The 22,898-nt window shown below is 59.4% G+C and overlaps 1 protein-coding gene across 1 annotated transcript in view; it reads right to left on the reverse strand.

Annotated features, from left to right (window-relative positions):
* Positions 1 to 3,228: 3,228 nt before the first annotated feature.
* TOLLIP (toll interacting protein) overlaps positions 3,229 to 22,898 on the reverse strand; it is a 28,094-nt gene continuing 8,424 nt past the window's right edge. Inside the window, exons 2-7 of the mRNA XM_011930042.1 lie at positions 20,915 to 21,064; positions 16,670 to 16,852; positions 15,432 to 15,584; positions 14,071 to 14,161; positions 4,036 to 6,131; positions 3,229 to 3,962 (exon numbers count right to left, since the gene is read on the reverse strand). Coding sequence (XP_011785432.1) covers positions 5,917 to 6,131; positions 14,071 to 14,161; positions 15,432 to 15,584; positions 16,670 to 16,828 — 618 coding nt within the window. The 5' untranslated portion in view covers positions 16,829 to 16,852; positions 20,915 to 21,064 and the 3' untranslated portion in view covers positions 3,229 to 3,962; positions 4,036 to 5,916. The remainder of the gene's footprint in view (positions 3,963 to 4,035; positions 6,132 to 14,070; positions 14,162 to 15,431; positions 15,585 to 16,669; positions 16,853 to 20,914; positions 21,065 to 22,898) is intronic.

The raw sequence follows: 22,898 nt of genomic DNA on the forward strand, positions 1-22,898 counted from the left end.
GCGCCCCCCGCCCCCTGCCCGGTAATCCCCGCCCCTCCCTGATCTCAGCCGCACCGGGGCCTGGGACGCTGCAGCAGGAACCCGGCGTGGAGGGAAAGCGAAGTCTTCTCTTTCCGAGCCGGAGCCGGGTAACCATGGAAACCTCGAGAAGGATGGAAACCCCCGGAGTTCAGGGACCCGCAGGCGACGCAGCTGCGACCCCCTCACCCCGCAGCGCAGCGGCCCCCGGGGCTCCGCACGATGGATGCGCGCGTGGGAAGCGACTTTCCCCGAGTTCATTAAATGAGCTCTGAACAAGCCTATCCGGAAGAAGCTCCTGGGTAAGTCCCAACACGAACAGCCAGAAGCCTCTAGAAGGAGAAGCCGGCGCGGGCCAGCCCTGCGGTGATGCAGGAGGCGGGGCGGGATCGGCGGGTGCCGGGAAGGCCAGGCCGGGCCCAGGGGATCCGGGGCTGCGAACCCGCCGCACAGCGAGGGTCGGTCCATCCCGCGCAGCGGGCCCGGTGCCTCCAGTGGGGTCCGTGATGCAGGGCAAAGAAAAAGGAAAATATGTGAGAGAAGAGCCTTTAAAACCTGAATGTGGAAAACTTTCCTAATGATAAACAGAAATCCAGGAACGATAAGGGAAAAGATGAACACGTGAAAACTGCAGAACATTTTACACGAGACAAAATCATTAGCAACATAAAGAAACAAATGATAAAGCAGGGAAAGAACGTGCAGCGTGTATCGCGGAGTTACCCTCTGTAAAGTGGAAAGAGCAGAGGAGACAGAAGAAAAAGGCAGCCCCAAGGCTGTGCTCAACCTCCTCCTAAGATGAGAATCCTGGCCGGGCTGGCCAGGCGCGGTGGCTCATGCCTGTAATCCCAGCACTTTAAGAGGCGGAGGCGGGCAGATCATGAGATCAGGAGATGGAGACCATCTCGGCCAACATGGTGAAACCCCGTCTCTACTAAAAGTACAAAAATCAGCCGAGTGTGGTGGTGGGCGCCTGTAACCCCAGCTACTCGGGAGGCTGAGGCGGGAGAATTGCTTGAACCCGGGAGTCGGAGGTTGAGAGCTAAGACTGCGCCACTGCACTCCAGCCTGGGCGATAGACCGAGACTCCATCTCAACAACAACAACAATCAGTCAATCAATCAACAAACAAATAATAAATGAAAGAGATCCTAAGGGCAGCTGCACCAAGACAGCACTGGGAGGGAGAGGCCAGCCCGGCGATGGGGACATGCAGCGATGGGGACGCCCGGCGATGGGGATGGGGCACCAGGAATTGGGTTGGGATTTGGGCAGGGGAGGCGGGTCCATCTTTGCTCAGGAGTCCCACGCCCAGGGGTCTTTTCCACAGAAGAACCGATGCCATCAGTCATAGCCACACAGAGTGACCCAGACGTCCATGGAAGGCACACACCACAGGCCAGGCTGCTGCGGAAAGGAAGGGTCCCTGTGACAGTGTGGAGGCATCTCCACTCTTCCGTGCACACGTGTGATTTGCTTGCGTCAAATACACACCAGGCCAAGGAAGGCCACGCGAAGGGGAACGGACACACCCACCTACAGGGAGGAGAGCAGACGGGGACAGCGGCACAGGCGAGGAAAACGTGGTCTCTGTGAATTCACCTTGTTTTATGTTTTGACTCTGGACCATAAAATACTTTATATATCATAGAACAAAATCCTAGTGCTTTGCCTTTTAAAAAATTTTAGACAGGGTCTCACTCTTTTACCCAGGCTGGAGTGCAATGGCACGATCTCAGCTCACTGCAACCTCCGCCTCCCCGGTTCAAGCAATTCTCCCGCCTCAGCCTCCCAAGTAGTTGGGGTTACAGGCACTCACCACCACACTCGGCTGATTTTTGTATTTTTAGTAGAGACGGGTTTCCCCATGTTGGCCAGGCTGGTCTCGAACTCCCGACCTCAGGTGATCCACCCACCTTGGCCTCCCACAGCGCTGGCATTCGTGGTGTGAGCCACAGCACCCGGCCTGTTTTGCTCTTTGAATGGTAAGTGCTATGTGGAGTGGTTCCGAGTGCTGGATCCTTGCAGCCTGTGTGGACACGGCCCCTTCAGAAAGAACCACAGGAATGCACTTGGCCCCTGGAGGTTTCCTGGACCACGCCGGGTGCAGATCAAAACCAAAGCCCGTTGAGTCGGGGGGAAAGGGGGCGTGGTCGTGGCTTCCCAGGGCTCTGAGGGCCTCTGGGTCCCAGCATGTGGGCTTCTTCCTAGCTCACCTTTCAACGAGGGAACCACCTTCCCAACGTCCTGGCGTGAGAGGAACCCCATTCTTGGGCTCAGTCACATCTCCCAGCTGCCCAGGCACAGGTTCCAGACCCGCCGGCTGCGGATGCCCAGGACACCCGGGACACGGCACCCTGTGCTCCCTCGGCAAATGCGCTGGGGCTTCGCACGTGGGCCCCCGGACCCCGGCCTGCTGGTATCACTGGCCCGCTCCCTGTCGCGCTCACTCCCCATCCCCGACTCGGGGCCCTCCCCGCCTTCCCGGGCCCGGCTGTGCCCTGAGGTACTGTGGTTTCCCAGCAAGCTTGGCGTTCTGTCGCGGGCTTTTAGACGTGCCACGCACTAACACAGGCTCAGCTTCTGTCAGCTGTTTGGGCAAAAAGTGTTCACGGAATCGCAGAGCTAACGGCTGACAGTTTGCTGTGGAGCCGACACTGCAGCAACGCTACATTCAGGTGGGGGCAGGGAACCGGCGGGCATGCCTCGGGGTCGGGCAGCAGAGGGGGCAGACACCCCACCGTGTCTGTGGACGCTCCAGCAACACGTCCGTGCCTGGGTGTGAGGGGTGGCTCGGGGTCTCCGCAGGGCTCTGCTCACATTTAAGGACGTTGCGGTCCCTAAACATGAGCCACTCATCACTAGGGGCTCAGACTCCTGAGCTGGGGGTGCCACGGTTCCCAGTGGGCTCTCTCAGAACGGGGTCGTGCTCCACGCTCACTCCCAGGTGGAAATGAAAAGGCACAACAGAACCACCCAGCGGGGAGAGGGTGCCTGGGCCCGAAGAGTAGACCCACACCCACTGCCACTGTTGAGGGAGGAGCTCCCAGGACTTGCCTCTAATTCAATCTGGGAAACAAAGGCCAGGCTTGGTCTGAAGGCGTGCGGTTCCTGCTCCGAGTCTGTTAACGAGTGAGCTCTGACTCTGACTGATTCCTTACTCCTGCGTACTGTGAATTAAGTTAAAAAATACTCGGGAACAAACATGGTAAACATTCCCTTAAAGAACTTTATTTCTCTATTTTTATATGGATCATTTATTAAATTAGGAGGCTAAAAAGTAAAAATATATTTTACAATCAAAGAAAAATCTGGACAATGGACCCCAGTAAAATAATCAGAAGCACATGTTCCGAGACCCCGCCCGCTGACACCCTGGAGGGCAGCGCCTGCACAGTGGAGAGCATCTGCAGAGTGGAGAGGAGCAGGGAGCCTCCGGAGCCCTGCCCGAGGCTCCGAGATGGCACAGTCAGGCTGTCCTTAGTGACCGCTGCCACAGAGCTGGCAATCGGCCTGCATCTTCAAACCCAGGAGCAGGAGCGGCAGAGGCCTGGCAAGGCCGGGGCCCTCAGACACCAGGGGCCTAAGCCCAGCTCCCAAACCCGCTGCAGCCTGCCCTTGTGACCTGGTGAACAAGCCTGTCATTCTGAGTGCGACGACCTCATCCACACCCGACAGACGGGGGTGGGGGCAGGTGGGGGACGTGAACCAGCTAATTCTGGGGACCGCTTGGAGGGGCTCAGCAAGCTGCTGCTACAGTAGCCTTCACGCAGGAAATACAGCACAGAATGAAGGGAAGAAGCATCTTATTAAAGGACTTACAAATGTGATTTATCTATTAAAAAAATAAAGCATTCGTGAAAAAGAAAACTAAGAGATAGCAGCAAGCGTGGTCATCGGCAAAGGGTTGCTCTTCCTCCAGCGAGGCGGGCCCCACCGTGCGGCTCCCTCGGGGCCTCACACGTCATTGGCAAAGGGTTGCTCTCCTTCCGGTGAGGCCGGCCCCCACTGAGCAGCTCCCTCTGGCCCTGACACGGGCTGCTCAGGGGCTGGCAGCAGGGGCCACGTCCTCTCCAGGAGACACCCACGGAGCCACACGTGCATGGTGTGGCAGTCTCACTGCACCCCAGCAATGCAAAGGCAGAAAACCAGTGCTGGTGGCCACACCTGGGCGCCTGGACGCCGAAGCCCCCAGCACAGCAAGGCCTCCAAGTGTGGCCTGCGGTCCGTCCCGGGTAAGAGTTGTTAATATCACAGAACATATTATCTAGAACGTTCCAGTCCCGCCTGACACCTTCATTCCCAATGGAGAAGACGTAAGACCAGGCCATCTGAGACGGAATCCCAGGGCCCTCTGAGTGGTCAGCGTCTGCTGAGCAAACACCATGTCTTTCTTCTTCGCAAGATCAAAGGCCTTTAGGACCCTTGGCTGAAGACGGCGCCTGCTGCCATGTCCCTCCCCCACGGCCACCACACACTTCAAGTTTACAAAAATAAATATTTATCAACAGTATATTTGACAAAAACCACCCCCAGGCGGTGGCGGAAAGCAGTATTTTCTAGCTGACACTGAAACTTAACCTATTTTTTCGAGGGAGAAAAAGACTAAAACGTAAGCACTAACTTCCTCCTTCCGCATCTTCCATAGAAGACCCACTTGTGGGCCTTCTCTTTCTGTCCGTATCAATGTGTTTCCGTCCGAAGGCTGGGGGCAGACACTTGAACCACAAAGACAGCAGACATGCGGGTGCGCACACGTGCGTCTCGATGGCATGCGGATTACGTAAAGTGCATCACTTGTGAGAAGTTTCTCAAATTCCTGACTTTCATAACCAGGTGTCACCTAAAATCTGTCCTGTAAGCCAAGATGCTACACACGGTACCCAGGCAGTGAGAGGTGAGCGCACGCCTCCCGCCTCAGAAAGCTTTTACAGGGCCACGTCCGCCAGGCTTCCCTCGCCCACACTGAACCTAGGTCCCGGGCACAGCAGCTGCCCAAGCTGTCGTCAGCAGTCGGCTGGCAGTGCCGCAACCCCTCTCAGAATCATGCACGTGCTGCCTCTATCACCTCCCACCCCAGCCTTGCAAGGCCTGTTGAGAAGAGAAGCCCCCTGGGAGGGCACCCACGGAGCTGGCGTGAGCAGCAGGACAGACGGACAGCAGCCTCCCGCGGGTGAAGGACTCGGCTTCAGATGCCCGCTGGCTGGCAATCAGGCAGAGCCCGGCCAACCGTGCCAGGCTCCCCTCCTCATGCCAGGTGTGGGTTCATCCTGTCTTCAGGCTGCAGTCTGTCACAAGGCTGGCTGGACAGTGGCCAGGTGAGCCAGCCAGAGGCCGGCCCCACGCCATCCACAGGAGGCGGCTCGGCTCACCAGACCCAAGCCCTGGGCAGGGGCCAGGCTCACAGCAAAAGCGCGTTAGGGCAAGGACGTGAGTTTTCGGCTGGGAAGTTCTAAAAAAAACCCACAAATCAGTGTGAGGGATTGTGTGTGCCTTAAATCAACAGCTCTATTCCAATTACGTCACATCACAAAATGCCATGAATGGAATCAGAAGGCGCTCCTCCACCTCCAACACCCTGGCAGAAGCAGCTGCTCTCTACAGCGAGAACATTTTCCAGAACAGCATGAGAAGGGGAGACGCACGTCCCGAGGACAGGAGAATGAGCCGAGACTTCCCAGCACAAGAGGCGAAGGGAGCCCCCGCCCCGTCCTGGGCCGCCAGGAACCAAAAACCCCCATGCATCCAAGAGCAGGCATGGGCGGGGCAGCCCAGACGTCCACGGGAGGGGGCGACAGGGGGCTGTGTCACGGGGATCTTGTTGGGACAGCATTCCTTGGGGAGCGCCCGGTCAGCGTGTCCAAAGAGCTGGGGTGACACAGCAGCGAGGCGGAGGCTCTACGGCTCCTCCCCCATCTGCAGCAGGGAGTTAATGGCAGCGTCCTTGTTCCCGCGCTGGGCTTCCAGCACGGAGCGGATCACCTCCTGGTCCATGTTGGGGAACATGTCCTGGATGGCTTTCAGGTCCTCCTCGCTACAGCGGGGCTGGGCGTTCACGGCGGCCGGGGGCAGGGCCACGGGCACCATGCCGGGGCTGCAGACGGCGGGCATCCCTGGAAGCAAAGATCAAGTTTGGTAAAAACATCGGAAGGTTCCAGAAGTGCCACACTAGCTCCTGCTGAAGGAAGAAAACAACACATCCTACCGGCCTTCCTGAGGGAGGGGCCACCTCGGGTCTCAGCAAACATCAGTCCCGCAAGACACCCTGGAAACACAAACTCTCAAACAGCAATCCCAGGCACAGCCACAGGGAAGGCGGGGCAGGGGTCTCTGAGACGCCTCCTTCACTAACTCACGTTCCTTCCACACAAAAATCAAAGTTTGATCTTTCAAATCTCACCCGAGCCTGTTTTCTAACTAGCAGGCTGGGGGGTGGTATTTTGATCCCTTCAGAACTCGTGAATTTGCACTGTACATGCTCGTCTTCACTGACCAGAGGGCACACAGCCTTCTCTTCATCTGGGGACGGACTACACGAAATGTCACGCCCGCTGATCCAAACACTGCAGGGTCTGAGCCTCCTCCTTTATCAGGCATTCTACAAGATGCTTTTGCAGCTTGGCCAGTGTGTCACTAAACTGTGTGCTGGTGGGGAGCAATCACCACAGGCACTGAAGACCTCAGCAGAGCTGCAGCCGATGCCCAGAATGACAACCACACACACATACAAACTACACCAAGAAAATGCTCACAAAACTCACACAAGTTGGGCAGCAAGTGCGGTGCACCGGGGACCCTCAGTGTACTGGGGCCACCGTCCAGGGTTCCTGGCATCACCACCCCACAGCTACACAGGCCCCTCGCCTCGTGTCTGATGCGGGTGGACACACTGAGATGCACTCTATCAAGCAGGAGCTGCACAGTGGTTCAGCCACTGCAGTGCACACACCCCAAAGGCATGGTGTGGCTGGACTTAAGACTCGCCTCCCAGCCTGGTGGCTGCTCCCTAAAACCACAAGCAGCCCTGAGCAAAGGCAGCGTGCGCAGGGCTCAGCGACCAGCGAGGCACAGAGCTCCTCCTGCAGCAGCAGCTAGAGCAAGGCAAGGGTTCACCGCGCACCCATTCGTTCACCTTTACAAGCACAAACGATCTCCCAGCTAGACTCATTGGCGCACTAGAGCCCCAATCTTAGGATAGGACTTATGTTCCTTTCTACACTCGGAGGACCCTAAAGGCAACAGAAGCCATTTCAACTCTGGCCTGAACCAACACCAGCAACAAGGACCTGCAGCGGTGGAAACAGAGTGGACAGAGCTGGCCGCTGATCCTCCAGCACCTGCTGTAAAGGCCAGGGCTCCTCAGTAAGGAAGGCCGCCGCTTCCCGGCTCCTTCCAGGCCAGGCCGACTCTTCCTCTACACCCACCCCTGCCTCCTCTGCTTCTCGGCTCTCTCCAGGCCAGGCCCACCTTTCCTCCACACCCACGCCTGCCTCTTGTCCTGGCCAGCGGACACCTCGCCTCACTGGGAAAGCATCATCCCCACACTGATCAGCCTTTCAGCAATGAGGGAAAATGAACCAAACCACGGCCAGGTGGGGACGTGGCCACCCTCACCACCCTTTCTTCTTCCTCAAGCGAAGGCTCGGCCACTACCTGTCCTGGAGGGACCCCTGGGACCCCCGTGGCTTTCCGGGTGCCCCAGCCGGCACGAGGGCAGGAGCTCAGCTATCACCTGTCCCTGCCCACACGGCTCCCCACAGCGTGGCAACAAGAGGAACGGAGCTGGGCACTGCCGCTCTCTCCAACCTTTTCCAGTCTGACAGAGAAGGGACAGGAGGGGAGATCGCTGCAAAATCTACGATGGGGACTGCGACGCTGTGACGTCACGGCCTGGGGCGCCTGAGAAACCCGCTCTGCTGACAACGAGGGGATGTGGCGCCGACTGGCCCTCAAGTGAGTCCCGACAGCACGGCCCCAACACACGGGACCAGGGACCCCGGGGAAGAGGTGAGTGCTTCCACGGTGTGGGCCGAGGGGCAGTGACCTGGCTCACTCCCCTCCTCCCTGCAGGGCAGAGGCCGTGTGCCTGGCCTGAGCCTGACCCATCCTGGTTACCAAGTGTGATATGTCCATCAAGCCCTCCGGGAACGGTGAGTGTACCGTGTCAGGGCTGCCTGGGGACTTCAGGAGGACAGACCAGGAGCTCTGGGGCCTGGCGGAGAGCAAATTCCCCGAAACGTGGGCAGAGAGGATGCCACGGGAGCCGGGGGCAGCCCAGACCCCACCTGTAGCGGCCCTGGGAGGAGTGGTGGGCGGCTTTGCTGTGTCGCCGCTGTCCACCGCGCTCAGCCCCACCAGCCACCTGCACCCACGCGGACGGACGTGCAGCACAGGACAGGCCCCACCTCACTCACGTTCTTCATGCTGCGTGAATCTGCTGTCATACCTCGGCAAAATCAAATACTCTACTGACAAAAACGGTACCCAGGAAAACCAAAATCTGTCCCTTTTCCATTCAGGAAAAACTGCTCCGAGAACGCCCTGACCTCAGACCACGCAGCACGATGAGCCCCCGCCGCGGGTGGCCAGGGGAGCATCGGCCCTGCTCAGGCTGAAGGCACGTGGCTCTGGGCCCCAGACGTCTCGCACGACAGTGGAAAGACATCCAAAGAGCAGGTGGGGACGACCATCCAGCTCAGAGACTGTTCCGGAACTCCCAAGGCTTGTTGCTCTTCTCACTCCAGAGCGTGTCACAAAGAAGAAAACCTGCGTGATTCTTTGTTTCACAGCGACCAAGTGAGCGGGTAACAAACACAACGGCAGAGAGCTCCAAGTGACAGTTTGGGAAACTTAAGCATCCAATTCTCATTTTGAATGGAACCATTTCGTATTTTAAACGACATGTGCTGCTCAGCTGTAACCTCCGTGTTTGCTGGAATTCGACCTGCGAGGGGAAGCACGCCTGGGCCGTCGGGTAAGCCCTGGGCTGGCCCTCTCTGGAACTCATGGGCGCTGTGAACGCCGGCTGTTCCCATGCATGGTGCCATGCGTGCACGTTCTCTACGGACCTCCCTCTTGTCTGTCCCGGCAGCAGGCGTGCACCTGCGCGTTCAGCTTTGCTTTCATACTTTGTGGACAGGCATCCACGTCACAGTCTGGTCGGCTCCACAGAAACCAGTGGGGGCTGTGTCCACAGAGACGCAGGCCAGGATGACGGGAGGGACTGCGCTGCTGAGGACGCAGGGCGGCAGCTCTGTCCCCTCACCCAGAGAAAAGCACTCCAGGCCTGTGTGAAACGGAGGCACACAAGGGAACAGACAGAAACAGCGTCAGCTGGCAGCTGCAGCCATGGTGAGCAGAGAATGGGCCGATGTACGCTCTGGTGCTGCCTGTCCAAGGCCGGGCTGGGGAGGCGCTGGACACCCCACTTTCCACGCCGACTCTCCTCCCACCACCAGGCAGAAGGAGGTGGAAAGCAACACGGAGGAGGGACAGCAAGCAGGGCCCCAGAGGACAGCGCAGCTGGCGCCACCCTCCGCCTCAGAGCCTGTCAGTCTCGTGGGGACCCTCAGGGCAGACCCCTGGCAGTGGCTGCAGCCTGAGTGCCCCTCCTTGCCAGGGACAGCTGGAGGAACAGTGCAGGCAGGGCTGAGGCCCAGTGGCGACTGCACTGGTTTCTCACGTGTGGAGAACGCACAGGAAATTGAGCAGCTGGCTGCTGTCGCCAACCTGGAGGTCTCTGTCCACTCCGCAGCTCCGTGGAAGAGAACGCGCTTCACGAGGCCACGCGGTTTCCAGATGCTTCACACCTAGATGTTTCCTTAAAATTGAGGCTAAAACCCCCGCTATAATCACATGATGCCTGCCACTAATTATTTGAAATCTGTAAAATATCTAATTTGGTAATCAAAATAATACTTTAAAAAAATCAAAACTTAAAACTGTTCTCTTCAGGCCATGATCATGGCATAAAAGCTTTAATGATCAAGCTGTGCTTTGTGTCCCAGCCTCCCTTCCTCACTGTTGTGGTTACACTTTCTTTTTGTGAAAGAGACGGCCTGACCTCAGCGCACCCGGCTTCGGAGCTGCTTTGTGGGGGACTCTGGTTTTTCACTGAGGAAAATGGATGGTCCTGGCAAGGGCTCGGCCAGCGTTCAGCCCTCAGTCTCCACAGAGGTGGCAGCCAGGCTCAGACGACACGGGAGGCTCTTGGCGCCTGAGCCCACCCAACGTGCACAGCGAGCCCCCGAGACCTGCACCCCGCGCAGGGGTCTCTGGGCAGCGCCCAGCAGGCGGCAGCTGAATGAGCGAGCGGCTGAAGGGGCCGGTGAGAAGCAGGGTCCTGAGACGCTGGCCCTCCCTTCCTGGCCCGCTCCCGCAGCCCGGCCTCCGCAGAGGGCTTCGCCAGGCTGCCGTGCACGCACGCAGGCCCGAAGCCACGCAGCCAGGCAGAGCAGGCGGCACAGCCTTCCGCACTACGTCAGTCCTAAGCAGTTGAAGCTGTGGGCGACACACGTGCTCTGGCCAAGATGCACTTTGAGATTCCACTTCTGAGAAGAAAACCCTGGTGTGAATCCACCGCGCTTGCCCAGTCGGCCCGAGACGCCCTGAGCACGCAGCCGCCAGCCTCCCCGAGGTCTCTGCAGACTTCGCCCTCCAGCTGGCAGTGGCTGCTGGGAGGACGGGCTGTGATCACAGACACTCAGAAATTAGGGTACTCAGAGGAAAATCAGGGCATCAGCTTCCAGCGAAGAAGGGCGCCTTATTCACACTCTATAGTGCTGTTAGGACAGTTAAAAAATACTTCAAAGGCTCCTAAGAGCAATGCTCTCCTAACGGGAACCAGGGCTCCTGGGAGAAACAGCTAATGCCAGGGCTGAGGCCGGAAATGCAGAGAGCCAGGGGCTTCCTGCAGCGCCAGGAAGCAGGAAGAGGCCCCGAGAAGGATCGGAGGAGCCCAAAGAACAAAGACCCTGCCCGAGGGGCTCCCTCTGGCCAAATCGGGGATAATCTGAGTGAAAAAATAAACACCATTCGTACGGGATTCTGACCCACGGAATAAAACAGGAAACTGCAAACCCACATTGCTGAAGAAGTCGGATAAACTCAAGGGCTGACAAGGGCGGGATCTCCCCGTGGGCCTGCGGTGCCTCCACACGGACACATTTTAGCTCCCGGGAAGCGGCCAGGCAGAGCCCACTGTGAGGGGTGAGCAAGTCACACCACTAGCCCTGCGCTGGGTGGACTCTGCACCGAGTAAAATGCGGGGGCCCTGCCAGCAGCCCCGGGGAGACTCAGCCCTCCCCTGCAAGGCCACGTCAGCAGCCCCACCAGGTCCCTGACCAGAGCATACCCCAGGAGCAAGATGGGGACCCCTCCAGCCCAGGGAGGCCACGGAGGGCCAGCGGCCCCGGCCTGGATGCTGCGACCCCCCAGGACACTCAGACGGGGTCCAAGCAGGGACAGTGTCACCTTCATCTGGACGGCCGTCCTGTGCCAGGAACGCCCCTGCTTATGGGAAACGCACGCCTGGGGGTGGGGCGTGGGGCTGGGGGCTCCGGTGGGGCGGCAGGCGGACGAGTCCTCACGGGCTCTGGCAGATGTCCCTGCATCTCCTTGGTAACTTTCCTATGAAGTGTGCGGCTGTTTCAAAATTTACAATGTCTATCAAAAGAAAATTTCAAAGTCTGTTTATAAAGAAATCTAGCCTTTCCTAAAACAAGCGTTTTAAGGCAAACGTGAAAGGCATCTACAGAGAGAATTAAGGATAGGAACCAGAAAGAGGTATGTCAATCAACGTTCTCTGTCATCTGAATGCTCTTCCAGCCAGACACACCCCGGCGCTGTACCCAGTCGACGGAGCTGCACCCCCCAAAAAGACAGGCCGAGTCCTAACTCTAGCTGCACGGGGGTCTTAAGACGGAGTCTCTGCAGATGTGAGCAGGTGAGGATGACGGCATGCTGGGGCGGGTGGGCCCTCAATCCACGGACTGGGGTCCTCATGGGAGGAGGAGGCAGCCACGGAGCGCCCGGCCCAGAAGCTGGAGGAGACGGGGAGGATCCTCCCCACAGCCTTGGCGAGTGAGCAGCCCTGCCTGCCGGGGCTTGGACTTCCAGCCTCAGGAAGCGGGAGGGCCTGGGTCTCTGTTCTTTCAGGTTGCCCATCTGTCTCCAACTCAGGACAACCAGACAGAACTTCACTAGCGCCACGAACTGCACGCCACAGAAGGCACTTCCACCCCACAACGGCCAGAACCCCCAGGAGCCACTCCAGGGGCACCCAGGGCACAACAGCGCCCCCAGGGCAGCAGAGCTCCCCTGGCCAGGCTCCAGGCTCAGGAACACCTGCGGGGCTCCTGTGCTCACCCCCGTTTCTCTGCCACGGTGCTGGCTCTTCCGCTTACCCAGACGCCCGCCCTCCTCTAACTCGGAACGCCTAACGGCTGCTTCTGCGTTTCTGGCTCACCTCTGGTCACTTCCTATGAAGCATTCTTTCCTCAGCGACGGGGCGCAGGTACTGCCTCTGCTGGGCTGGTGGTTTTCTTTCTTTCCTTCTTTTTTTTTTTTTTTTTTGAGACGGCGTCTCACTGTCGCCAGGCTAGAATGCAGTGGCGCAATCTTGGTTCACTGCAACCTCCACCTCCTGGGTTCACACCATTCTCCTACCTCAGCCTCCCGAGTAGCTAGGACTACAGGCGCCGCCACCTTGCCCGGCTAATTTGTTTGTATTTTTAGTGGAGACGGGGTTTCACTGTGTTGGTCAGGATGGTTTCGATCTCCCGACCTCATGATCCTCCCGCCTCAGCCTCCCAAAGTGCTGGAATTACAGGCGTGAGCCACCGTGCCCGGCCCTAGGCTGGTGGTTTTCTAAGACACTGGACACCACAGAGGCCCTGCTCAGACACGGGCTCTGCCCTTTCCTCTGGAGAAAGGCAGCCCTAGCACCTGCGCAGGCGGCTTTACTTGGAAATAGTCAGCAATGTGAGCAAGGGAGGGCACAGTCATGCTGTTCTCACAAGAGTTTCGTCAGAGAATGTGCTGGACACCAGTGGACAGCCCCGAGTCTCCCAGCGCCATCTCTTCCTCCCCACCGTCAGGCTGGGTTTCAGGCCACATCAGGTGGGTCTAGGGCAACATCCTGACTCCCAAGGTGGCCTTTCTGCATCTGTGCGGGACGCTGGCAGGACTGGGGTGCTTTGACCAGGCCTCTCCACTCCAGCCGGGCTGGACACCAGCACCGGCCTGACAGCACTCTCGCCTGCCAGCAGCTCTGTCCCACCCCAACCCCAAAGCAGCCCCCGAGCACAAGCAGCCAGGGCCTCACGCAGGCCCCAAGACCCTCGCCCAACACCACCATGCATCCCCAGCGCCCTGGTCCCTCAGTGCAGAGGGACCCACGCTCTGCTTGGACACCAGCTCCCCGGAATGAGAGAGGCCACCTTGGGAGGAGAACCAGGGTGACCACAGGCACCCCCCGAGCACCTCCTCTCAGGGGCTGCTGGCCCCCGGCCTGCTGAGGACAGCTGGGCCCCGTCCATGGTGGGGCCGGCCTTGCACCAGCTGCTACGACAGCCGCAGCCGGACCGAAAATGCAACAGCGTGAAAAGCGACATTCCCACTTGGTGTTGCTGCAGCCGCCGGCTGCTCACTCTTAACAGTGACACACGACAACAGCCGCAACAGCGCAGTGCAGAGCATGCATCGCCCGAAAGGGGTGTGAGGTTCTCCTGCGGAGAGCTGGGCACGACGGGGTTTCAGTTCCATTTCCACACCTCTGAAACTTTCAACTCATCTCATTTCTGCCAGCAATTAGAAAAAAAACAATTCTATTCTCTGGATACGCAAACAAAATTCAAACGCAACCCTTGGCTCCCTAGCCTGGAAGGATCTGCGTGCAGTCAGCACGTCTGCAGGATTTCAGAACGGATGACGTCCCCCCAGGCGCTCTAAGCCCTGTTCCCTCCTCCCACGCCCGCCCTAGGCCCTGGGGTTTCTACCAGGGGAGGCACCCGGGGAGGAGGGGGGAGAGGCACCCGGGGAGGAGGGGCACACCTGTGATGGGCACGTAGCCGATGCCCTGCTGGTACACCGTCGGCATCAGGACCACAGGCTGGGGTGGCATCACCATGGCAGCTGGCAGCAGCTGGAACACAGCGGAGATGGTCCCGGGGTCAGGAAAGAACATCTACCCATCAGAACCTCGGGAATCGCCCTCCCCATGCCAGCCCCGAACCCGGCTGCGAGCCCTGAGTGCACAGGGGACGCCGGGGCCCACTCCCACCCCCACACCACCTCCTCACATCCAGGAGGTGACATGGCTCGGGCTTACAGACCCCCCGCTAACTGGGATGTGACGGAGACAGGATGGTGTCAGGAGAGACATCCCAGTGTAGGTGTCAAGTGGGCCTGGAGGGAACCACACTGCACAGCTGTGGTGTCTGAGTTTAAAACTGTCAACTTCAGATAAGTCACTGCACTGCTGTCGTCTCTGAGATTAAAACTGTCACCTGCAAGTAAAGTCACTGGGGCGTCATGACGGTTCTGCGTATGAAAGCGTCGGTTAAAGCTGCGTCCTGAGACATTTACACGTGGTCACTCACGGCTGGGACTTGCTTTAAAATATCCCAACGTTAACAAAAAGGGAGTGGGAGGAGCCAAGATCGCCAGAAGAGCGGCTCCCTGCTGCGCCCTCTCTGCTGTCACATGGGCCTTGCATTTCCCACAGCACCATTTTTCAGTAACAACCTAAAAAATTCCGAGTGATAATACAGAAAAGACGGCAGGAGTTCTGCATCCTGGAGCCTCTAACTGGCCCTCCTGACGCCCCCAGGAGCTGCAGGTGTCCTGAGGATGTAGATGGCTGAAGCCAGGGCGGCTGCCGTGCTGGCCCCACGGCCAGGCCTCGACTTCCTGACCCCGAGCGCGGCAGCCCTCAGGCTCCCCCCACATCTCCAGAGATGCCCTTCCACACCCTGGCCAGTGCCTGCCCTTTGGGGAGGAGCCTGGTGTCCTGCAGGGCCCAGGGCTGTATCTCAGACCCTGGAGGGCTGCTCAGCTGGACCCTAAGGGCAGAGCTTGGAAGGGCTGTGAGGGGCCTCCGAGGACACAGGGGCCTGCAGTGCAGACCACCACAAAGGGTGGGCCCATCTTAGGAACACACACAACCCCGATGCTGTTTCTCCAGACAGAACTGATGGGCAGGAGCAGTGGGCGGGGCAGCCCCTCTCTGCCACCAAAGTACCCAGGGCCCTGCCCTCTGTCCTCAGAATGCTGAGCCCTGCTGTTTTATGGACTCAGTGCCTCTAGGAAAGAGACCAGGGTGTCTGCGGGGTGGCACAGCCCCGACGTGTCCCAACACACCCTGACCCGCCCCGCCCCTCCCCGATGCCCCTGATATCAGGCCGGCAGCTCACCGCGTAGGACATGACGAGGTTGATCATGCCCTCCTTGTCGTCCCCCTGCCTCCCGCTCAGGCTGTACCACTTGTCCTCCACCTTGCCTTGCCTCAGAGACTCGGGGATGGTGATGTGGGTCCACGCGATGCGGTCGTCCATGGAGAAGGCTCTCTGGGGAGAAGAGGGAGATGCCGCAGGCATCAGGGAAGGGGCCGCCCCACCCCTGTGGTCGCACCATCATGGGCCCGTCTCGAGTCCCCATCTCGTCGGCGGCACAGGGCCCCCACCTGCACCAGCACACCCCATCAATGAGACCCCTCAGGCAGCACAGGCTTCACGATCATTCATCAACGATCCTTCCCTCTCTCCACCAGGATGGCAGGGCCAGGGCTAGGTCTGGGGCTGGGGAAAGTGAGGGTCCTGGGCTGCTGTCCTCCTCCAGTTCCAATTCAGGGACACTGGTTGCTCCTCCCCAGCCCTTGGGGCCCCATCCTTGCTCCACCGGCTGCCACCTCCCAAAAACCAGAGCAGCCGGGGCGCAGGCTGGAGAGGACATGGGGTCTGCCTCCCACAGCTGCCTCTGTACTTCCCATGCTCTCTCTACTCTTCTGAGGGCCAGGGAGGGGAAAGCAGGTAGGGATGGGGAGAGAAAAGCCAGGAGGAAAAGGCAGGGCCCAGGCAGGAAGGACTGGCCATCTGCTGGCCTGGCTGCCCCACACTGCTCCCTAGCCCGCACCCGGGCTCTAGCCTCCCAATGGCACAGGTGCGAGGTGCCGGGACCACACGGAGCAGCAGCCTCGCCACATCCCCTCTGACCTCCTGATTCTGCCTCAGAAGCGCTGCTGGTGCAGCCATGGACAGGACTCAGGACCCTCAACGGTCACAGCCACTCGCACCATCAAGAACAGCTTTCCCACCCGGCAGGCGGCCGGACTCGCTGGAAATCCCACCTGCTGGTGAGCGGCCAGACCCGGTGCACCTGCCCAGTGGAGGGGACACGTGCATGCTCTGTCCCTGGGTCATGCTTGTCACTGGGGATGTTTCCAAATGTAAGGGTGTTCAAGGAGCTGGAAACAATCTCTCTTTTTCACATTCCTTGGGGAGAGCAGGACCCTGTTATGCACCCAGTGAAACCCCCGGTGGGGACCCACATCTCAAAGCCAGCCAGGAACATGGTTGTGTTGGCAGGTGTGTTCCCACGGCAGCCACGCTTAGCCACGTGCGGCCTCCCATAATAGCCGGCATGTCCCTCTCACCTCATCGAAGATTTCGAGGTAGAAGGAGTCCACGCCTGGGGGCACCGTGCAGTGGATGACCTTATTCCAGCGGGGATTCTTGGCGCCATTGTGTGCCGTGGGCGTCTCATACACCGCATAGCCCAGGCGCAGGCGGCAGTAGGGGTCCATGCGGGTCATGCCGTAATTCTTGGCCAACTTTGCCTGGAACGAAGCTAATGTCAGGAAAAGGAGGCGCCAACCACCGGGAGAGGGCGGGTTCTCTAGGCCGTCTGCCTCCCTGAACCCTTCCATGAGGCCTTTTCCTAACATACAGACCACAGACACTCAGAGTCGCCCGAACACGACGGTGACCTGCTTCCCAGGAGGCCAGGAGCAAGAGACCGAGCCGCGGGTGGAAAGACCGAGCCACAGATGGATCGTGCAGTTCTGAGACAAAGCACGTGGCTCACCCTGGACAGCAGAACCTACAACGCTCACAGACACAGCTGAGGCCGCCACTCAGCCGCCACGAGGGGCACGCTCTCTAACTTCCTCAGAAGCAGCTGAGGAGGGAAAGAGGAGGAGGTCCCGGGACAGAGCTGAGAGCCAGAGCACGACAGGGGACGTGAACCCGCCCCGGAGTGTGGTGACCCAGGAGAGGTGCGTCCCTGCTCCAGGTGGGAGTGAGGACGCCGGCTGTGCGTATTCAGACGCCACGTGGCTGCTTTCCTCCCGTCGTGAAGTCCCGTCATGAGGGCAGCAGCCCTGCCTGTGCTATCGGAGTAGGCATTTTGAGGACAGGAAGTTGTCTTTCTTGTGTCTCCCAATCATAAGGAGCCACATCACACGTAGACCCTGAGATTCGACTTCAGGCCAGGCACTCAGCTGGGCTGGGACATTTGAGGTCCGCGGGGTGGGAGTGAACGTGTGTTACAGGGAATGAATATTCAGAATAAGACAAGACAGAAGACCGTGGCACGTAAGATGATTGTTCAGCAAACAAACTCAACGTGGATGGCAGGTTCAAATATAAAACCTAAAACTGTAAAACTTTTACAAGAAAAAATCACGAGAAAAGCCCTGGTGAGCTGGGCTGGGTTCAGCCCTGCAGCTCTGGTTGCCTGTAAAGCGCCCTCCCTGGAACGCAGACAGCCTCCCCGCACTGCTGCCACCCGCTCTCCTGCGGCCAACCTGGCTCACCCCCAGGAGCTGGTGACAGAGACCCCAGGAGCCATCTCGGCCCTCCCAGCCACACGGAGCCCACCAGTTCCTCCTTCCCAGTGTAACAGAGACCAGACACTGTCCCCCGATCTCTCTGAGGGCACAACCTCCCCGTTCTCTCTGCCCTCTCTCTGAAGGCACAACCACCCCATCCTCACCGCCCCCCTCTGAGGGCACAGCCATCCAGTCCTCGGTGACCCCCTCTGAAGGCACGGCCGCCCTGTCCTCACCGCCCCCCTCTGAGGGCACCAGCACCCCGTCCTCGGTGAATCCTCTCTGAGGGTACCGCTGCCCCATCCTCACCGCCCCCCTCTGAGGGCACGGCCGTCCCATCCTCGCCACCCCCCGCTGCACAGCGGAACTCTCTCCTTCTGTGCCCACATCTCTGGACTGCCGGGTCCTCTGTTTTCTATTCTCGTCCACATACAAGTTCCCTCCTTTCACTTCTAACCAAAGCTGTGGCCGGCCCTTTTACGTCAAAACTGCCCCATTCTTGGGTCCTTAATTTTAGCGTGTTTCTTGGGTGGCCGGAGCGTACTCTGGAATACTATGGAGCGACAGTTTTCTGGAAGCTCCTGGGTGACAAGCATGCTCAGCCTCTAGCAGCTTCCAATTCCCTTCTGCTGCACACCCACAGATCTGCTAGATCAGCTCTTACACTCAAAACTCCACCCCTCTAAACTCCTTAGAAATTGCCCTATTTTCTGGAAGGTATGTAGCAGGAAAGTCTGAGACCAGCGTGATGTTCCAAAGCTTTCAGGTAATTGTGCTGTTTCTGCCTAGTTGCTAAGACTTTATATTACTATTAACTTTAAAGGCTTTGCCCAAAGCCAGCTTTCCGGGCGGCACGTAGGACTCCCGCTGCCAGCTTCCCTGTGCCCATCACCGACGCCTGCTCACACTGGGTCCTGCCCACTTCTGCCACACTCAGCGTGTGCTGTCATTCCCGTCTGTCATTCCCGTCTCCTCCCACTGCCCTCTGCACTGTGGCTAGAAAACTCTAGGAGGAGCGTCCTGTGACATAAACTGCTCTACTGAAGTGACTTCCTTGATGTTCACAGAAGCATCTGCCCACTCACTGTGACCCCACACAACCACACGCTGTTGTGATGCGGCAGACGCTGCGGGCACTGCGGGCACTACGGACACTGCAGACACTGTGGGGACACGCAGGCACCGCTGCCTTCCCAACAACGGGCAAGAGACGCGCGGCAGACACACGGCACAGCAGACGGCGCTACCACTGCAGGGAGTGACCAGCTCGGAGGACCAAATGCGTGGGCTGCAGGATCTGGAGGAAGAGCTGCAGGAAGTGGGAAGAGAACGGCCAGGGAACAGGAAGGTCAGGAGTGACCGGGGGAGGCAAAACATGGGCCCCGGCTTGAGCAGCCTCGGCAGCACAATGCCCACGAGAAAGGCCTGTGCAGGGAGTGACCTGCTCTGGCCACATGCCAGTGGCTGAGCGGAGGCAGTGGGTGGTGCAGGGGGCTCCCCGCCTGGACCGGCGGAAGGTGGCACCTGTGCTGAGGGTCAGGCCTGAAGGGCAAGAAGCAGAGATGAACCGTGGAGCCCCAGGGGCACCAGAGCTTTGGGCCTCAGCTTCCAGAGTGTGGCGCAGCCACCTGCAGATATGGGGGAGAAGCTGAGAGGGTGGCTTGAGAGGTCCACCTTGGGCACATGGCGTCCGACGTGCCCACAGGACACCCGGGGAGGCCACGTGGCCATGGTCCGTACCTGGGAATCTGGGGTGGAGCTGAGTGTCTGGCTCAGGCCAGGGCCAGCACACAGGTGTTTAGACCCACAGGGACGCAGGAGTCACTGGGGTGTGTGGGCAGAGAGGGGAGGAGGGCTGAGGACCAGACCCCTTGGCATCCCATTGGGGCCCCAGGAGACGATGAGGGGAAGCAGCCAGGGGAGGCAAGCAGGGAAGCACATGTGCAGCTGCCCAGAAGCCAAGAGAAGGAGGAAGTGGGCGCTGAGCTACGTGGCCCAGTGCGGAGGCAGGAATGTCCCCACCCCTGGAGCTGTGGCACGGAAGGCTGGGTGAACCCGCGTGGAGGAAACAGGCTGCCTGCAGTGGGCTCCGGGATGTGGGAGAAGACCAAGGGGGGCCGGAGGCGTGGGCAATGCCAGGGCCACCTCCAAGGCCCAGCCAGGTCTGGAGTTTGAACTGTGTGAGGCGGAGTGCCCTGCGGTCACCAGGCCCTGCCAGGAGGTGGCGGCTGAGAATGGGTGAGGGCACTAGGTGGCCTGGTGGCAGCTAGGGCAGGAAAGCATGGGCTTACAGGAGTTCACTGGGTGGGCAGAGGGACGGGCCGCACCAGCAGAGAAACAGCTGCACAGGCAAGGGTCTGAGACATGCCGCGAGGAAGGGGTGACGGCGCAGCTGTGCTCACCACACCACGTGAAGCCCCTGAAACCAAGTCTTATTTGTGAGGTCCGCGGCGACTCTTCTGCCTGCTGTATTTGTGCATTTCTACAAAAGCCTGCATCGCTCACAGTGCGTTTCCTTTTCCTGTGGTCTTACGGAATGTTTTGGTGTGATCAAAATCGGTGTTCAATGTGCCGATTTTGGCTTTCACTTGAAAGTCCACTGAGTGACCACGTCCTGGCGGCCGGTGTCCAGCCCTGAGGCTGACCGAGGGCTGCTCTGTGGGGAGGGGAGGGTGCGGGCACCGGCACTGGGGCCAACGGGAAGCCACCCGCGCAGCACACGCCCAGTGGTGGGGGGCCAGCGACGCCCCCTCCAGCTGCCGGCAGGGGCCCGGGAGGCATCCTGGGGCATCCTCAAGCCTCGTGGTGGAGCCGGTCGGACCCTACACGGAGCGGACGCCACCGCCACCTACACCCACTACTCATCATCTGAGTTATGTTTGGCAGAACCCGGGGTCAATGCCAGTATTTTTCACACAGATCGTTTTCAACATCACACATTTCAGGAAAAGCGGGAATCAGAAGCTCCATCTGCCCGCTTAGGAAACGCAGTGTAAACACCAAAATCGCCAACCCGCCCCACCGGAGCGCACCAGCCCCAGGCAGGCAGGAGGGTGCCCCAAGGCCCACCTGAACCACAGTGATGTTCAGTCGGCCCACGGTGCCCACGGCGCCTCCGTACTGCAGCTGCTGGGCCGCCTGCGCGTCCAGCTGGACCTGCCGCTGCTGTTGTGTGGGCGTGATGCGGAGGAAGTCCTGCGGGAGCTCGCCGATGTACACCTGCGGGGCCGGGGACCAGAGAGGCATGAGTCAGGGTGAGGACACAAAGCAGCCCGATAGCAGCTGCCCCAGCATTCCCGCGACCCGGCCCTGCCCCCACCCATTTCCTAATCAAGTCCCGGACCGTGCTTAGCCTCCGTTTCCTCATCTCTAAACCCAGGGATCAAGGGCGTCCAGCCTGGGGCCTGGCCCCCAGCGGCACAGGTGCAGCCCTTACTCAGGAGATCCCCAAATGCAAATTTCTGCCACTAAAAACAGGTTTCCATCCTCAAAGCCTGGTCAGGTGGGTTTTCAGGTCATTTTAAAGGGTCTCCCTTACACCATGTGTGCCCATGGCTTCCTTCTCCTCGTCCACAGATAAAGGCAGGGTCACGGAACTGCAGGTCACTTGGTCATACAAATGAATGAGAGAAAATCTGAACCTCAGGTCTAAAGTGATTTGGAAAACCCTCTGCTGATATACTTCAAATGTTTCTACATGAAACAGCTGAAATTCAAAAGTACCCCAGATGAACACAGGAAGTAAATTAATTCCAAACCACCACGAAAGACCTCCCCATTCTGCATCCTGTCTCTCCTCAACCCTCTGTCCACCGCTGCTGCCCCTAAGGGGAGGAGAGAGTATGGGCCCGGGCAGGGCAATGCCAACCTGAAACCACCCGCACACCTGCAGCGGCCGAAGGGGTGTGGGGTAAGAACCACCCTCCACAGTGAATGGTGGCTGACGAGGCCCGGAGGGCAGGCCTGGTCGCTGGTGGAGTGGGGTGGAGACACCAGCCGCGGAGATCCAGCCATCTGCAGGGGCCCCGACCAGCACCAGTGCCCTGGGCAGTTGTTTTCAGGACATACCGAGTGGAAACCTGGAACCCTGGGTGTGTTGGACGTAAGCTTAGGCAAAGTGCATGTGCTGAGGCCACCAGACGCCTCTGCCGTGCAGACCAGAAACCCATACCCGCCTGTGCCACGGACTCCCAACGACACGGTGCCAGGCAGGGCTCCAGGAGGTTCTGAGTTCAGCCCTGCACCTGCTGTGCTCTGGCCGCCTGGCACTTCAAAGGACCCCACGAGGGTCTAGCTCTTCACCTGTGTCCCCACCTAAGGCCTGAAGAGCACAAGCCAGTCAGCGCTGCACAACCAATGGGAGCAAACAGAAGGGACCTGGACAACCCAGCACTGTTCTGCGCAGTTACGGCCTCAGGCCCCCGGGTCTGGGGAGCTCTCTGCAGGCTGCGCCCCAACCCGAGCAGCCAATGCGGAGTGTGCTCAACTGTTCTCTAAAAATCAAAACACACTTCGTGCCTTTCCCCACACTTTACCCCGTTTTTGACCAGGACACGTCACGAGTGACCTTTGCCCCATGAGAGAAGCTGTCTTGTGAGAACAGCAGAGCACCCCGGCTTCACCCCCGGAGGGTGTGGCACAGGCCAGGGCCTGAAGGGACCCCCTGACAGACAAGCAAGGAGGGTGCCGAGGTGCCTGAGGGGAGCGGGCCCATGCCAGGAGTCCCAGGCCAGCCTCCTCCGGGCAGCCTCTCATGAGGTGCTGTACAGCTTACCAGCAAGCTCTGGCTCAGGAGGGTGCTCAGAGGCCCCGTGGCACGAGATGCTAAGCACCTGTTCCTGTTGGCACACAAGAAATACTGGGGTACAGAAGGCCAGGGCCCCTCACCTGCCTCCCAAAGGAATTCACAGCCCAGAGCTCTCTCCCCGGGGGACACCTGGCCACGCAGGACGCGCCTCCCTGCCAACTTCACAGGGCCCTGGCACAGCCCATGCCTGCAGACTCTATCACTAGCTCTGTCTGCTCACCAGGAATGGGTTATCTTGCAGAAACA

The sequence above is a fragment of the Colobus angolensis genome, unplaced genomic scaffold (assembly GCF_000951035.1).
Source record: "Colobus angolensis palliatus isolate OR3802 unplaced genomic scaffold, Cang.pa_1.0 Scaffold84, whole genome shotgun sequence".
NCBI classification, from domain to species: Eukaryota; Metazoa; Chordata; class Mammalia; order Primates; family Cercopithecidae; genus Colobus; species Colobus angolensis.